This window comes from Myripristis murdjan, chromosome 9, assembly GCF_902150065.1.
Source record: "Myripristis murdjan chromosome 9, fMyrMur1.1, whole genome shotgun sequence".
Taxonomy (NCBI): domain Eukaryota; kingdom Metazoa; phylum Chordata; class Actinopteri; order Holocentriformes; family Holocentridae; genus Myripristis; species Myripristis murdjan.
In genome coordinates this window covers 20,995,895-21,012,945 of record NC_043988.1, presented here as the reverse complement: position 1 = coordinate 21,012,945, position 17,051 = coordinate 20,995,895, and the positions used below count along the sequence as shown (strand labels likewise).

Sequence of the window (17,051 nt, the reverse complement as noted above, 5' to 3'; positions counted from 1 at the left end):
ACATTAGGTATTATACAAATCAAATTTGTACACAGCAAGACAGCAGTAGTTTACTAGATGCAGTGTTTAGCTATCTAACTAACAAGTTGACATTAAGTGACCTTGAGCTGACAATCAAAAAACAGAAGTTTTATCAGTGATTAAATGATGAGTTCCCAGCCAAGACTAGACCTCCAAAAGGGCTGACAGAGGGAAGGCTCTTTATTAACATCTATCTGTGCTTTCTTCTGAAATGAACACTTCATACATCTGTTTCCAAAAGTGTGGAAGAATGATTTATAATATAACAAGAATATCTAAACTGTAGTATTAGGCTATTTTATTATCAAGTTTTAAAGCTTTTCAGGCAGCAAACAGGAGTCTACAGGACAATCTCTGTTCAAAAGTGCTAAAACCTCTGAGTGGTTTTCAAGCGGTTTCCAAAACCACATCCTCGGTTATTGATTGTGAAACATAACCACGGTTCTCAAAGTGCAGATGTAGCAGATAAATGATACGAAAACATTTTCAGAAAATCACAGATGGTTAGTTATGGCTGGCATGAAAAATCATTTTGTTCAACTTCAGTTTCCATGGAGAGAATTAAATCATATATTATTCATTTCCACGCTCCTAATGACTGCACAAAATACCAAATATATTCTGTTGATAGTCTTTCCATTAGATTAGCTAGAAGTTTTATTCTTGTGCTGCTGTGCAGTTTGTGATGACTTATCAACCCACCCTGCAGCATGAGCCTACTCTAGTTATATAATAACTTAGAGGGCTGCTGTATGGGCCTTCCCATTTCTGCACTATTTTACATTCACAAGCAATTATCCACCAACTGGAGGACAAAACAATGAAAGGCGTCTATGAGGTGTGCCTGTCTGGGTGTGTCCGATCAAAACAGGTTCTACACGTGACCATTTTTTGCAACAATAAGCTTCTATTATGCATGAACTCAGACCAAAAAAAAAATAAAAAAATAAAAAAATTACAACTATAATGCTGTACCACTAACACCAGTGGAATATATAGCCTAGCCCTATACTTCATCTCATTTATACAAGCATTCACAGTTTTATGGTGACTGGTACACTGAGATTATTTTAAACAGATGTCACACAGTGCCTCTGAACCCCTTGTGGAAGATTATGTATTTTCCTACATGGAGTTACTGTAGCTTGCTTCAAAGCATACCTGTAAGTGAGGCATGTGTAATCTACTTGTTTGATATCAGCTCCACTAAAAAAATGGTAAAATGCAACAGGCTATAGGTTATGTTTGGTCAGTCATTAACCAGCTACATACTACCTTTTACATAGTGGTCCCTCCTTCTACTACACCCAATCTGTGACGCTGGTGGATCCTGAGTTTGAATCGTGTGTTAAATATAAACAGTAATATCAGTAACGGCAGGGATGGGGGCAATAAAAATGTTTTCACTAACGTCAGGCACAACTGCAAGCTTCTTCCATGCAGGACAAAGCATGTGATCAAAACAATCACCTGGAGCAGGAGAAAATCAGTCTCTCAGCTTAGGCCAAAGACTGATGAAAACAATGCCACTCTTATCACATGTCAACCAAGCACAGGGTCCACCACTTGTTTTGGGACCACACAAGGATTAAACAGCTGATTAAAAACCCTCAAACCCTAATACGAATCACATATCTCAGGATATTTCAGTCTTCACAGGAAGTAGCATGCAGGGTTATAAGAGAAGGTAACACCACTTATGCTCAGTTTACTCAGAATTCATTGTTTAGCCACCTTTTAAGGCCAACCTAAATATTGAGGATCTAAATTCACAATAAACATGGCAGTGTATGGTATGAAACTCATGTTAGCTATGTAATTCGGCCTATATATGGTCATTTAAGTCACAAAACTGATTTATTAAAGATGCATTTTTTTTTTACTATAATGGTTATTTACCCATATGTAGATACATGCCATGCACCATTGTGATGTAGCATAGCATCACATCACCATGACTGCAATGAATGGGCCCTACTATACTACTGTAGGCTTGTTACAGGGTTACTAACTCGCTGTAGCAACAATCGTTTAACAGGCCTGGTGTTGCCTAGTATTCACAGCAATAATAGATTAGCCGGTAATCGCCTTGTAACACGTTATAGTTTGCATCCCAATGCATGTATCCCCCACCAGCGGCAGCCTAGCGGGAGACCAAGTGTCAAAACGAAACGTCAACAACGCTTAACAAGCCTGCCGACCTAAATACCCACCTCGCAGTGCAATTCAATAACACCCGGGTATTACTGGGGAGGGTTAGGGAGATGAATATCACGCTTTACGGGGTGACCACTGCATCAAAATCCCTGTAAAATGTAACGCCTTCTCTTTCTTAGGCTGCAAAGGTCACCGGTGTGCAGAGGAAATAGCAGAGGCAGGCAGCCGGCGACAGTTCAGCCGGACTGGCTAGCAGCGAGGAAGAGGCGCACAACAAGCTTACCTTCAACGGACTGCCAGCGTCTTTACCGAGGCCGCTCCGCACTGAAAGAGCCCGATATCTTCTCTTCACGGTCATACGAGTTATTTTATCCCCGTGTGAGGATGTCCGGAATTTCCAAGGGTATTCAAATCGTGGAGGAATAGCACCTTGTGTTGCCCTGACGCTGATATTACACCTCAGTGACGTGGAGCCTCTTTTCCTCCTTCGTCTCTTCCGTGTTGCACAGCAAACAGGCCGCGAGCGTGTACGGCGTGACGCGCCTCCTCTCCTCCCTCCCTCCCATCCTTACACAGCCCAGCATCCCTCAGCAGGTGGATGTGCGGCCAAGCCCTCCTATGATATATACATATAATTTTTTTTTTCCTCTCTGGTGATCATAATGGTAAAATAAAGCTGACTTGGCAGGACAGCAGATGTGGGCATCCTGCCGTGCATAGTACTCTACTTATCAAAATTGGCTGCGCTCATGCATTTTTTAACACCTTATATTATTTAAACAGGGCAGGTCATTTTGGTATTCACATTTTACCTCTAAGTTAAGCCTTTTCGTAAAGATGTGTCCGTTTAACTCTCAATTGCTGAATTGGGTGCAATCATCGCTCAGAGTAATGCTGTTTCTTTTCGGTCTTTGGTGGGGGAAAGAAAAAAAAAAAAAAAAAAAAAAGATCAGATAAGCCAAAAGTGTCTTTAGCTGTCATCAAGGGAATATCATGGCATCCAGTTCCAGCTTACTGCTACTGAATGAGGCGTGATTCCTTTATGGTTAGGCTGCTTGGCTTTTAGTTATGTCAGAGATCGATTCAGAGCAGTTGATTTCATGCCAGTAAGTGCATTATACTGTCCACTATATATCAAAAATGTAATTTTAAAATACATGCTCAAATTGCTTACTGTGTTACCCGACAGACATAGTGGAAATAAAATCCAATAAGGTCTGATTAGCTGGACAAGATGGAAAATGGATGGAAAAGATCTATATGATCCAAAATGTGATATCCTTTAATGAGGAGTCAAAAACTAGACTTTGAAAAGACACTACAGTTTTATTTGATAAAGTCCCCACACAGCAAATTAAAAAGCATAGCATTTACAGGAATCAGGACAGAGAACACACACATTGCCATGTCTTTACATACTACACTTACAAAAAGCCACCACTTACACACCACATCTCAGTCCTTTCAGGAAAACACTTTGGGACAAAAGCACTGTCACTAATTTAAAGTTTCATAGAATTTAAAATTTCACTCAGAAACAAAAGTTTCTGATCTAAGCGCATTACTTTCTACTGAGGAAAATCCAATTTAAAACAAGCATGTAAACTATAAACTATTAACAGTGCAAACTGTCTTACCAAGACTTCTTCTATCTAAACTGTTCTCGTCTCTGTTCCACAGTCTATCTAATATTGCACACACAAATTTATCATACACACCTGTAGAGCCAAACCACTTGCTGACATGCTACAGATTTTTAAAGTGCTAGCTTGAAATTAGATTGGGAGCCAGCCTGCGAGTATTTGGTTTTAAATTGACTACTAAAGGAGGCTAGGATTCATTATCTGTTTTACTAAACTCAGCTGTGATGCCAAGATTGCAAGCCTTGCACAAAATTTCTTTATCTAGAGACAATGCTGCTGTGACCAAGTGAAACAAACCCAGAAAAGGAAACCAACTAAAAACAAACAAAAAAGAGACATTCAGTTTTTTGTTCTGAAACAAGAATACATTCTGTGATGGAAATAAACCCCTGAACCTGCCCTGTGTATTCATAAGTGCATAGAACTGCTTTAAAGGTGTTTAAACAGTTGATTACAAAAAAAAAAAAAATTACAGGTATCAAGGTTCAGGTCTGTGATCTTGGAGGAATGGAGTGAAAATAAACAGAGCAGCACAACTGTGAACCAGATATGCACACCTAAGGTTACAGAAATCTATTTCAGCTTAAGACTGGGGAAACTTTCAGTTTAGCTATATTTAAAGAGCATGACTACATTTTTAGAATCAAGAGCAAAAAAAAATCAAAATAATGAGTCACATATGATAATTCCTATGATATCCCAACATCCAAATCAATTGACTAGTCAAACCAACACCACGAACAAGAGGAAAGGGATGTTAGTACCATTTTTAAAACACTCCCATGACAAAGGCAACCCAACAGGGTAACATCTACTTGATTTGATACATTTCCACCAATAGTAGTAACACACAACATAAACATTTTAAAGATGTACTTACAGCAGTTTTATTTCACTGAAAATAATATACTCTTGATTAATATGTACATGGAAGTTAAAATCAAACATGTTGAAAAGTTCAGCTTATTATCTGACATAAGAGAAGGCTGAGATATTGAACTGACCATTAAGAACAGAGCTGAAAATCAAACCAAACTTGTTTCTGAGAGGAAAGGTACAGTAGTTAAGGTTTTCCAGGGCTGACAGGTAGAGGTAGGTAGCTTTGGGCCCCACGCAGGGCCAGAAACCTGAGAAAACACACACACACCGTTTACCCTAACCCTCCAGAAAGCAAAACATACATGAATGTACAAACAAACCCATGTGCAGGCACACATTCACACCTGTACAAAAAACCCCAAGTAATCGTTTATCTAGTGTGCTCTCTTAGATTTAAATATCTGAGCTGATTTAACCAAAGCCAATCAGCGACTTACATAATGTCCGTCTGCGGCAGCCAAACTCACCACTGAGATACTACGATAGATATGCTACGTGCTGTGTGTCTGCACCACAAGTAACGCAAGCTCTTAATAGTAACAGTACTGAACAGTGTGTTCTGTGATAGCACTTTTTTGTGAGAACCTGAAGCCCCCTTTTATTTTTAAATTGCGTTTTTTCATATTGTTGTGGCCGCCTAAGCCACAGAACTGTGTTCCGCTCAAGTCAGTACCAAAACTACTCAGTTTTGGCTATTAGTGACTTAAGGAAGCCATTGTAGTTAATGCTGACGTTGAGTCCACAGTATTGTGGTGCCTGGCTAGTTTTATGATGCTGAAGGTAACATTCAGTGCTGTAAGAGTGCAAACAGTGAGAGGCCTTGAAATCCAGGTAACTATTTCATGATTTGTATTTATGTTAGTTAGGGTGAAAGCTGTTTTCAGTGTGAACAGGTTGCAGTGGGACATCAATGTGCTAAAAATGTCATTTGAAGAGAAGAGCTAACAAGGTAGTGATTATAAAGTGATGGTTGATTAGTTTAACATGTGCTAGGGGTCATGTGTCATTGTGCAAAAACAGCTAAACATATTTGTGAGAAGGTGTCCATTTATTAAATCTACAGTGGCAAGGTAGTTTTAGTGATATAAGCAAGAGTAAATATGTGTGAACACCATGCTCAAGTGACATACGTGAAACTGTTGACATTGGTGTCTGTGATCAAACTAGGCCTGTAGTAAAGACTCGTGTATTTATGATGATAAGCCTTTTCCATTATGCTTGTGCATTGACACACAATAACATCTGCTTGCTAGAGCAAACAAAGTGACCCATTTCCCAAAAAAGGCACCGAGGCACTAGCTTCAAAGTGGCTACAAGGCTCTCTCGGTCCATTACGATTATAACTGGACCTATACTGCTACGTAGAGACAAACAATTACTTCAAAAGTAACCAAAGAAGAAGTAAAGTGATGAAGATCGCCGAAAAATGTGTATGTAAATTAATTCCAAAAAAAAAAAAAAACACAATCTCTACTGACATAAACCTGGCAAAATGAAGAGTTAAGTGTAAGCTAGAAGGCATTTGAAATAAATTCATAAGAATAAAGACAAATTGAAGATGACTGCAGACTAACTTCGCAGTCAGCTCCAACTTATTAACAGTAACCATAGCTGGCAATTAAAACCTGGTGAAATACAGTTAAGAGATACAGAGACTTTGGTATGTAGAGAAGACCTTCCACATCTACACTCATCTCTCCATATCTTTGCATGTAGAACGAAACCTCCCAACATGTAGTGTTGTACTCTTGTCATGTGTTGATCATACATTACACATGCCAACTCTAAATAGGTCAGTCTCTGGCAGAGACCCTGATTTCACATTTAGGACCGATGGCGCTAATCAAGCACGCCTCATCTGACCTACTATAATCTCATGTATCCTACTTTGTTTGTCAGTGAAACCCATATCATATCATATTTAAGACCTGTTTCTCACCACAACAGCCATAGTTTATACAGACTTATAAATAAGAGGAAACATCCAAACATATGCAGGTCTTAACACATCAACACTCCCCATCCCTCTCTAGAAAGTCAGTCTCTTGGCGGTGATGAACTCCTCCAGCTGGACCTTGCCACTGCCCATGAGACCGAAAGCTGGATACATCGTTCCGGAGCAATCCACCTGCCTCTCATAAAGGCACCTCATGGTGTCAGCGTCGTAAAAATATACCCGTCCCGCGTCATAATCGAGACATACGCCCACACGCTGAGGCATGGGTAGCACACGGTTGCTGGGGTCAGTGGAGGATGCAGTTGCCGAGGAAACAGAGGAGGAAGAAGAGGCCTTGGGGATGAATAATTTACCCATTCCTAGGGTGATGAGGGTGAAAGGCTGGGAGAGCTCATAGCATGTGTCCTCACTGCCACTGTCATGGCCGCTATCATGGTCATATCTGGTGAGGGGAAGAAAATAAAAGAGAAGGCGGGTAAACAAATACGAAGGGAGAGGGAGAAAACCAAAGGGGGAAAATAAGGGAGAAGAGGAAGGGAATGGGGAAAACTGAGACAATTTAAATCCAAAGTTTTATGTCAATTTATGTCAAAGCCAGTGTCCAAGTCATACATAAACAGGACACGGAACTGACAATAAGGTGCATTTCAAGCAACTGTGTGTGAAGTGAGTTTAAACATAGTCTTTGGTTAATAAGTGTAAGAGTTCAAATAAATAATCAAAACAAAAAAAACCGTTCTGAGACCACCAGTGGCTTAAGGAATTTGGAGAGATTTTTGGGTGTTTTGGCTCGAATATGAAGATTTGCCTACATTTTTTAAACCTCAATAAGAAAAAAAAAAAATCACATAACACATATTGTCTGATATGATTCAGTGCTCTGAAATGAGTATTCACTGGTTTTCAAACATCTCCTTAGAGGTAAAATCATTGCATATGCAAGCTTCAAATCACTGCCTGAAGCATGCCTGGTATTCATCACCCATCATGCTTTACATTATGTAATTACCATAGAATAACAGTTATTTACACCAATAATGCAGCCCTTTACATGCTTTTACATGGGCTGATCCAGTGAGAAAGGCAGGCTTTGTCAGTGAGTAAGCTGTTTACAAGTTAATGCTGGCTCTCTTACATCACAGGATTATGTATGACTCAGCCACACTTATCCTTGAAGTGAGAACGTGTGAGTCTCAATGTTTATGAGTGTGTGTTCCACTCAGGTATGCAAATGTATTGATATCTTTGTGCAATTTACTCCTGTGTCAGTAAGGCAGATAAATTAAGAACAAAACTGATGGCCTTGTATTACAAACACAAACTTGTGTGCCTGCCATTTACCTTGGGCTGCTGGTATCTCTGGGGTTGTGAAACCATTCAAGCAACTTGGAGTCTGAGGCCACCCCAACTTTGACCAAGTAGGAGTGGGGTTCCACTGTGAAGGCCCAGTAGTGCCTGCAAAAAAAAAAAAAAAAAACTCACACATCTGTGTCAGTTCCACTTAATACTGTGTCTACAGAGCTGAAAGTTTGATGAGCCCATGGTTAGTTTTTTCTGACCACACTTGTGTATAAAATTGTCTTACTTGTCAGATTTGTGCTCTGACCTCCCTGTGGAAGAGTCCAAGCAAATATAATTTTCTCACAGGGATCAATAAAGTGTCACACTTGTTTTGAAAGGAAGCTGATAGAGAGGGTATGGAGATGCCTGTTTAATAGTCTACCCAGCTAGGACTCAAATCTAACTCCATCACTACATGGTCTTTGAAAATTGTTTTTATCTTGACAGCATGATATACCAATAAATTCTGATGAAAAAGCTTCAGCAACTGTTTGCATATATCCTTTGAATGTTGTTAAACACTGCCTGTGTTGTGTAATGCTCAGTGGCAGTCTGTAGCATCAGCGATTACACTGATTTAACACTACATTGTTGATATGTGTTTTACAGCCTATTTCCTTCTTGAGGGAAAATTCTGAACATTGACGTTCTGGCTGCATAACAGATGGTTTCTGAGAAGGAGATAAACTATCATGTTTTTTTTTCTTTAAATTACAGCATGTGGACGACAGCTCTTTGCAGCTTCCCAGCATTGTTGCATATTGCCTACCTTCCCTGAGAGATGCCTGCATCCCCAATAATGTAGTCCAGTCCAATGTAGCTGCCTGTCTGCACACGCTCGGCACCAAGGAGGAAGGCCATCCCTGCCACACTCTCCACACTGTCACGCCGCTTGTTTAGCACCAGACGCTCCGTACTGAAGCCACACTTGTCACTGAACAGGAAACCAAAGGCTGCGGAGAAAAAAAAAAGACAGATCAATAATGGACCAAAGGGAAAGACAGGAGGAATACAGAAAAATGGATGAAAAAGGGAGAAGGGAGAATCCAAAAAATAAACTGAGGAAAAAGATAAAGATTTTGTCACTGCACAGAAAACCTTCAAGAAGCTGAGATTATTTCCCCTAATGGATGTTTTAAAATGTGTAGGTGCCAACAGCTGACACATGGGGGTGCTGTGACATAACCTGAGGAAGAGCTTAATGAAAGACAACCTCAACAACATGTGCATTTAGCCACTTTGATACAGAGCAATGCTCAAAACCATTACGTCATTCTTTGCTCTTATTTCTCATGTGTATCAAGCAATTATAGGCCTCATCTGGATGTGATTAATTGCACTCTATAAATAACTCTTAGGCCAAGGGCCACGATTACCATAATATAGAATACATGTAGGCCAACGTAATTATGCCTGCTCACTCAACCATCCTGTGCAGTCTGAGGTTTACATGGGGGAAGACCATTTTATTTGCATGTGTCTAGGGACCTTCTCATAACAACTGGGGCATGATAATGGTGATGACTGTGTCAGCCTCACTATAGTGTGAACATCAACAGCGCTATAGTATCCAACCGATTTGAGGTAGTTCAAGCTGCATAACTGCAGGCAAAGTTATACTTAACCTATGATGTTTGGTTTGGTGTTGTGAATTGATTTTATCAGTAACACCACCAAGTCAAATTTCAGTACAAGTACTTTAAGCAATTGCCCTTGAGACATGTTCACAAGCAATGAAATGGATAAAACAAAAAGGAAAAAGCATAGAAATTGGTTCCAAAGCAGTAATATTTTAATTTTACACCCGGTAAAGCAGAAGGCCTAGCTCTTCATAGAATGCCAGTTTGTTGACAGAACTGTAATACTGACTCTTCAGTGACTGCGCCAGGATTGAAAAATTGTTTGGGTCTCAACAACAACAAAGGAATCCAATCACATTAACAACAACTGGTTTGGTAACCATGGCCCCAGCATAAAAATTCTTTTAAGACAAAACAGCCACACTGGCACTGGAAAATGCTGAAACCATGCCAACCCATGAGGGACTGTTGATTTTTCCTTTTTCCCCCCACAAACAACAACAACTCAGTATCAAGACTGATAGACCCTGGAAAGCACAGATCTAAAGTGCTCATGTCTTGTTGGGATGTCCTTATAATCTACAGCAGGGTCATCCTGCTCTGTTGAGAGTAGAGGAGTGTGTGAGCGCGTGCACGCATTGTCATCCTCTGCGTTGTGCCCTGGCCCAAAATTCCACCTCATTACTGACGCACAGTGAATCCATCCACTGCCTACTTACACGAACCACAGAGCACAGGAATGTGGAAGCTCCAACCACAACACAAATGACAAACCATGCCCGGGACACAAATCAAAGCACAGCCATATCACATCAGAGAAAGTCTTGCCAAGTTTACATACTGATTTTGATGCAGTTTCTGGGTACCACTTTTGTATTGACACAAAGGCACTGAGAGATGCTGTTCATTCTGATAAAACGCGGGAAGTGCATCAAAACGCTGAACAAAAGATAAAATGCAATGCCTCAAGAAAGCTAAAGAAAACTCTTCTACAAATTGTGTGGCTCCTCTTCCAGACACTGATGCATTTCATTGTATCAATATTCTATTCTAGTCAAGCAATTTTATATAGACTCATGTACAAGCATGCACAACCTGGACAGTCCAGAGGAAAGGGAGCATGATATATAATTGCTCTGTAGAAGAATTAATGCGATATGGTCCCTTACAGAGAAGAATAAGATTTAAACTTAAGCTCAACAGATGGTCAGTGATGATGATAGTTAATCAGTTTGCCTGACAAGCTTAAAAAGTCAGTGATCGTTGTGGACCAAACCGCGACTGCAGAGTTCCTCTCTAGTCTGTCACAATACACCAATAAACCCCCAGCACATTCACAAACTACGTTAGTTTCAGCTGTCCATAAAACACAAAAACATTACTGTGGTGAAAAACGATTGGAGATGGTGCTTCATTAACGGCACCATGTATACTGCAACAGAATTCAAATTTTAAACAGTGAACCATCTGTCAGTTGATAATCTTCCTAAAATCCGCCACAGTGCTAAATACTCAGACATGCTCTGAGAAATAAAGGGGGATAGAGCAGCTTAGCCCTTGCCTTGGCCAAATGAGGCCCAATAACAGGGACTTGTATGCCAATAGTCAGGAGACTACGCTGGAAATAATAACGGCATTTTGTGGCTTAATTAATGCAAGTAGCATCAACAATAATGGTAGATCTGATTTTAGCCTGAGGCGTAATGAAGCATGGCGATAACAGCTTTACTGAGCTTACCGTTTGCTACCTGCATCTATTGTTCATTCACAATTTTGAACAAGAATGTGCTAGTAAGGATTATCAAAATTTCATCTTTCTGATTTGTCATTTCCCCTATAGGTACTCAACAACACAAACAACTCCCATCCCACTATTGTAGCGAGCCCAAAATGGGATATGCCATCAGGTTTTTTTTTTGTTTGTTTTTTTTAATTATCTGGATTTTTTGCATTCCTACTTGTTTGCTCAAAAATATCCCTTTACTGCACCACTCACAATGTCCACTCTAACCAAGAGAGCACCCCTTTGCTGTTTCATGCTTACCAGGGGCAGGTGGTGTGTGGAACTTGACTTCAGGGCTGTAGGGGCTGTACATGGAGTTCCTGCAGCTTCGGACCCTGAAGGCGTACAGGCTGTCAGGCTCCAGGTCACAGACAACAGTACTGGGACCGTACACTCTGTCTGTGGCCCTCCAGAGCCCACTGTCCTCGCCGTCCTCCTGGGACGGGGACTGGCTGGGGCCCACCAGTCTGGGGAAACACAAGGGAAACCCACATGGTCAGTTTATTCTTTTTTGTCACATAACAAGGGCAGGTTTGTGAAACTATAGTCCCCTCTCTTGCATGCTAATACAACCCAGATGATACCATTCGGGGATAATTGTTAACTAAGTGATATTCAATCAGCATTTCTATGTTTGTAAGTGCAACCACCTGCGGTACTCTAGGACTTGATGATCTGTAGGCAGGTGGTCATCAGACAGCCTCCAGCAGATTGTAGCCTCATTGTAGACTCTGCTACGGGACAGATCAATCAGAGGAGGGTCTGGCACTGAAAACAGAACAGAAAAAAAAGATATGAAAGGGAATGATCAGCTACAAATGGACTCTGTTATTTTATCACTAAATATACAAACAAAACATATTTCACAGAAATAACAGAAGTATGTGCAATCTTTGAATGCTGAATAGAAATATCAAATAAGAAATACCAAATAAAAGTTTTAAAAATTCAGTTCAATATGGTTAAACTATTTGGCAGTGATGTGAAAGATCCCGTTATGTGTAAAATAACTACTAAGGACACAAAAAAGCTTGGGAAATCCACTGTGCCTTCATCATGCCAAATGGGATCACAGCTGAATAATTTGGATTTGTGCAAGTGAAACAGTCCAAGTATGGCAAAGATTAGATTTGTCTGGATCAGCACTATCCACTCAGGACAATGGACAAGATTGTCCTTGATAATGAAGCCTGCTAAGAGGTTCTCACATTAAGACTGTGCTGGGAAATTCAGTTTAAGCTCCGTCACCCCCAACCTCTCTTCCGCATTCACCTGCTCTCTCTCTCCTTCCTTTGTCTTGCCAGTATGTGACCCCTTTCTATCACTGTCCCACTCCTCATCCTCCATTCAACTCTCTTTTCTTATTACCTTTCATTCCTGCTTCCCTTCTCTCTGTGGGGTTACAGATTTCCTTGAAAGCATCAATCTGTCTGGCTCTGGCTTTGGATTCATGTACATGCCTACATATTTCAATCTTTCACTCCCTTTTGACAGGGTTGATCCCTGTCTCTAGTTAAATCTCTTTCCCCTTTCCTGTCACTGTTCCCAATCCCTCCCATAAGCCCTTTTCCCAATAGACAGATTCCCCATGCTGACCAATGTCACCACGATGCTGGCCTTTCTGAGCCTCCAAATTCATTTTACTAATCCTCATTCTCCAAATTCTTCTTTTCTTCTCCGGCACAGCCATCCTTTTTAACATGCCATATCCTCTGCAGAAATGGTTCTCAAGCCTGGTCCTTCAGTATCACAGCCCTGCTGCTTTTCAACTCTAGCCATTTAATCGGGGAGTGTTTTACACCCGAGGTGCAAGGTGAATAAATTTGAATACCTGGCAGAATAAAACACCAGCAAGTCTGGGCTCTTCAAGGAACAGGAATGAGAACCAGTGCTCTACAAAATCAGATTTAATTTTAATAACAAAGTCAGTGTCTTAAGAATTTGTTGCATGCATTTACATGAAAAGCAGATGTATACAAAAGTCATAAAACTGATACAAAAGAACTGATACATTTTTGTTCCATTTGTTTTAGCTAGAGCCAGATTTGGCCTGTGTAGCTCTAGGGTAGGGTAGGTACTGCGGTCCAAGAAAACAAGACAGAACTGGGCTCAGCAACTCTCCTCCCAGTGAGGTGTTTCACATGAAGTTGGTTCATTTTGAAGATACAATTAATATGGAAGTACTTTTGTTAAGAGAAAAATCTATTCTTATTAGCAATAATAACCATAGCCCAAACTCCTAAATCTAGCAGCTCCTTTTCCATCCCCTTTCCCTGTTAAATCCAAACAATATACCTACCACCTTCTTGAGCTTAGATTAGTAGTACACCAACCAAAAATGAGTAAAAGTGGGCATTCAAGTTGTACTGAACAGGTAGCCATTCTTTATGGAAAATGAAACCGCTTGCTGTGATAGTTACTATGTTGTAACCAGTGAACTAGATGGCAACTCTTACTTGTATTCACTTGTTTTATGTGAATACAATAAAAAAAAGCACATTTCATGGCAGTATAGGCCAGTATACCTGAAAGGAGCAGAAAAACACTTTGTGGGTGCAACTATTACGGGTTTCAATGATGTTCTGGTAGCCCTTGATGATGCAGAGGGGAGCAGTGGGTAAGGACCATTCAGGGCAACCAGCCAACCAGCACAGCAGGCAACACTCCCAAGAGTTCAGCTATTCTGAGAAAAAACAGCCCTATTGATCACATACAGGCTGCTGCCAGACAGAGAAAGACACCAAGGCCACGTTATACCGCCTGGAACTGCTCCCTTTATGTCTGCATTCATTCTTCTGTGCCCCTTAACAAATGTGACAGGGCTGACATCTAAACTGCTATATTCTATTCCACCTATATTTCCATTTTGTCCTCTCAACACTATCCTGTCCTACATGTGAGACAAATTTTACGAAAAAACACATGAAAAGATCAAATGAAGTTTGGCAGTGGGGACTCTTTAACGGTTCAAAGTTGGCCATCAATGGAAACAGAGGAGAAAGGGAGCATGTTTTCAACCAACAACAGACACATAAGAGGAAACTTCAATTTGAAATGGCCCGCACAGGCATTTGCATTTGACAACACAGGCTTTTTACAGCCTCTTGAGAAGCAGAAAATGGGGTCAAAACCCTCAGTAGGGCCAAACTGGGGTTGGTATGGCTGAACACAAATACACCATTATATAAGAGAGCGAGAAAAGTCCCAAAAGCATGGGCATGCTACAGTCCTTGAGGAAAACACATGCAGTCTTGTGCACCAGGCGGATGGCTGGCACAATCAGTCTGTTATTATTTGAGGTTTAGTTTTTCAATGACACTTGAGCAGGGTATAAGACATTGCCTTAAAGGATAACAAATCAAGAAATATCTCTACTATCAGTTTAGATGGAGATTACATGGGCCTTGTCTAGACTGAAAACATGTCCTTAGAGATTCTTCAAACACTGTCATCTTCACAGTTTATGCATACCACACAGAGGTTTAGTTGCACTATCCTTGAAACCGAGCTTCAACTTCTGCAGCCATTAAACCCAAGGAAACACTGCTGCATCGTCTACCAACACATCGGTTTAATTACTGCAGTACATAATGTGCCTGTAGTCCTCCCTCTGAGCTCAGACTGAGAGCATCATTGACTCCTGCAGGCCATCTATATTAAGTACATGCATCAATGACTGTCACCCAACTGCTGCGTGCAGCCTGTTCTATATAGAAGGGGACATTGATTAGGTTAGGGTGCATTTCCTAATATCTAAAAAGTGTACTTTCCACAAACCTGATTATTACCACTTAGAAAATTAGGCTAGAAACACAATATGGGATGTCATACAAATGTACAAACACCATGGGGAAGGAGACCGTAACAATTATTTTCTGGGTATCAGGCTGTACACTTTGCTTGATTTGATGTTGATAATAGAAAAAAATGTTTTCTTTGGAAGGAAAAGTTCAAACAAATCCACCATTGGTTAAAAAGTATGGCATCCAGGTGTGGTCAATTGGTCAATTTCAGGTTGTGTTCTGTGCAACATTACATATCATTTCCTTCGGGATGAATAAAGTATCTATCTATCTATCAGAATTTTGTTTTTGTTTTTTTAGACAATTTCCCCTGAAAAATACACTAAAAACCAGTGGTAGGACATAAATGCAATCACTTAAACCGAGCAGAAATGCACTTTCACATATCTGTTAAATAAAAACGACACCATGAATCTTTTTTTTTTTTTTTTTTTTTTCTTTAAACACATCACAGCCTCATTGCCAGCCACACCAAGTTCATCCAATGCTGTTAAATTGGCTTTTTTCTACAAAACAAGCAAAACATTCATCTGGTATTTTTGTTATGTAATGTTTTGTTTATTTTCCACATATTTTCTGCACATATTTTGTGCATATTCATATTGTGCACAAGTCCATTATCTTTTTTGTCTTTCATACTTAATGCTCTACTGCAGTAGTTGTTGTCTGTACTGTGTTTTATGTCTCAGATTTGCTCCATTCTTATTCCCATTTTTCTGCTGCTGTAAAACCTGAATATTGCTTCTACTTCACTCAAGGACTATGTGCCTGTGCATAAAGTACCTGTTTACACCCCTTGCATATATCAAACATTTTTGAACAAGGCAAACATTAAATGTCCGCTGTTTTGGCTAAGCATCTTCGAAGGCAGTGGCCTAAAGGTGTTTCATTTTTTATTTGTCAAACAGAAATAATTCCATGCACAGCCACTTTAATTCTACTCCAACAGTCCCAACATGTTGTTTACAAAGTCATCTGTAGTCTTTCAGATACACCTCACATCTCCAACTAAATGTTATTAACCATCCATTGTTCACAGATCTGCCCACAGCCAGTAACTCATGTCACTCACAGCAACTGTTATCGGTCACTGAACAACTGTCACTTGTTTAGTTGCATCCACTAGACAGAAGCTGGCCTTAAGCCAATGACATTTCAGGGTCAGGAGGAGTCCATTCCCATAATAACCTCAATTCAATTTTTCAAAACGCTGAGGTCTGAAACAAAAGCACAGCCACCACCCAAAAGCAACGTGCTGGGTTTGTAATGACAGTGGTGAATTTTGATGAAATCCCACAGACCTTCTCATCTCACTTTCCATTAATGTCAGCTCTGACTCTAGATGTAAGTGTGCCCTCAAACCCTGAAGACCAGTCAACCGTCACTGGCTATCCATGACTGAAAGACTGTCACAGCCAACTGTCATCAACTGTAACACAGTGTCATTCAATACCCCTCTCCCTCCCAGCCCCGCTTACAAATTGTCAAGTTAGACAGGAACCAGACCAAGGGGCTGTAAACAAGCCATTGCCAAGTACAGCCAAATGTCACAAACTGTCATTCAACAATAACAAGTCTCTCTCAACCTCTGTTTTTCCCCACACAGTTATGCAACCGCCAGCTTCACCTGATGATATACAAGATCATCTTATGAAACAGGACTGACTGTCTCCAAAGCCAAAAACAACTATGTCAAGGGAGCTCAAAATGTATAGCCGACAGTCTAAAACTTAAAGGAATACTCCAATATTTTGGGCAAAATACTGTTTTTCCGACATACCATGACTGAGACAAAACGTGTATTTCAAATACACATGTTACACTATGTAAATAAGACAGCTTCAGAGTTGCTGTAAGGTTTATTTTTTCACATTGACGGAGCTAGGC

At 40.4% G+C, this 17,051-nt stretch overlaps 2 protein-coding genes across 3 annotated transcripts in view; both read right to left on the bottom strand.

Moving 5' to 3' along the window:
- Positions 1-2,686, bottom strand: part of ccser1 (coiled-coil serine-rich protein 1) — a 143,277-nt gene extending 140,591 nt beyond the window's left edge. The window contains exon 1 of the mRNA XM_030060297.1: positions 2,462-2,686. The gene's annotated coding sequence lies outside the window, so the exon portion shown is untranslated. The remainder of the gene's footprint in view (positions 1-2,461) is intronic.
- Positions 2,687-3,479: 793 nt separating this feature from the next.
- Positions 3,480-17,051, bottom strand: part of trim36 (tripartite motif containing 36) — a 32,311-nt gene continuing 18,739 nt past the window's right edge. For both annotated transcript variants that reach the window (XM_030059284.1, XM_030059285.1), the window contains exons 9-13: positions 12,012-12,129; positions 11,623-11,828; positions 8,768-8,951; positions 7,999-8,112; positions 3,480-7,099 (exon numbers count right to left, since the gene is read on the bottom strand). In XM_030059284.1, coding sequence (XP_029915144.1) covers positions 6,730-7,099; positions 7,999-8,112; positions 8,768-8,951; positions 11,623-11,828; positions 12,012-12,129 — 992 coding nt within the window. In that variant the 3' untranslated portion in view covers positions 3,480-6,729. The remainder of the gene's footprint in view (positions 7,100-7,998; positions 8,113-8,767; positions 8,952-11,622; positions 11,829-12,011; positions 12,130-17,051) is intronic.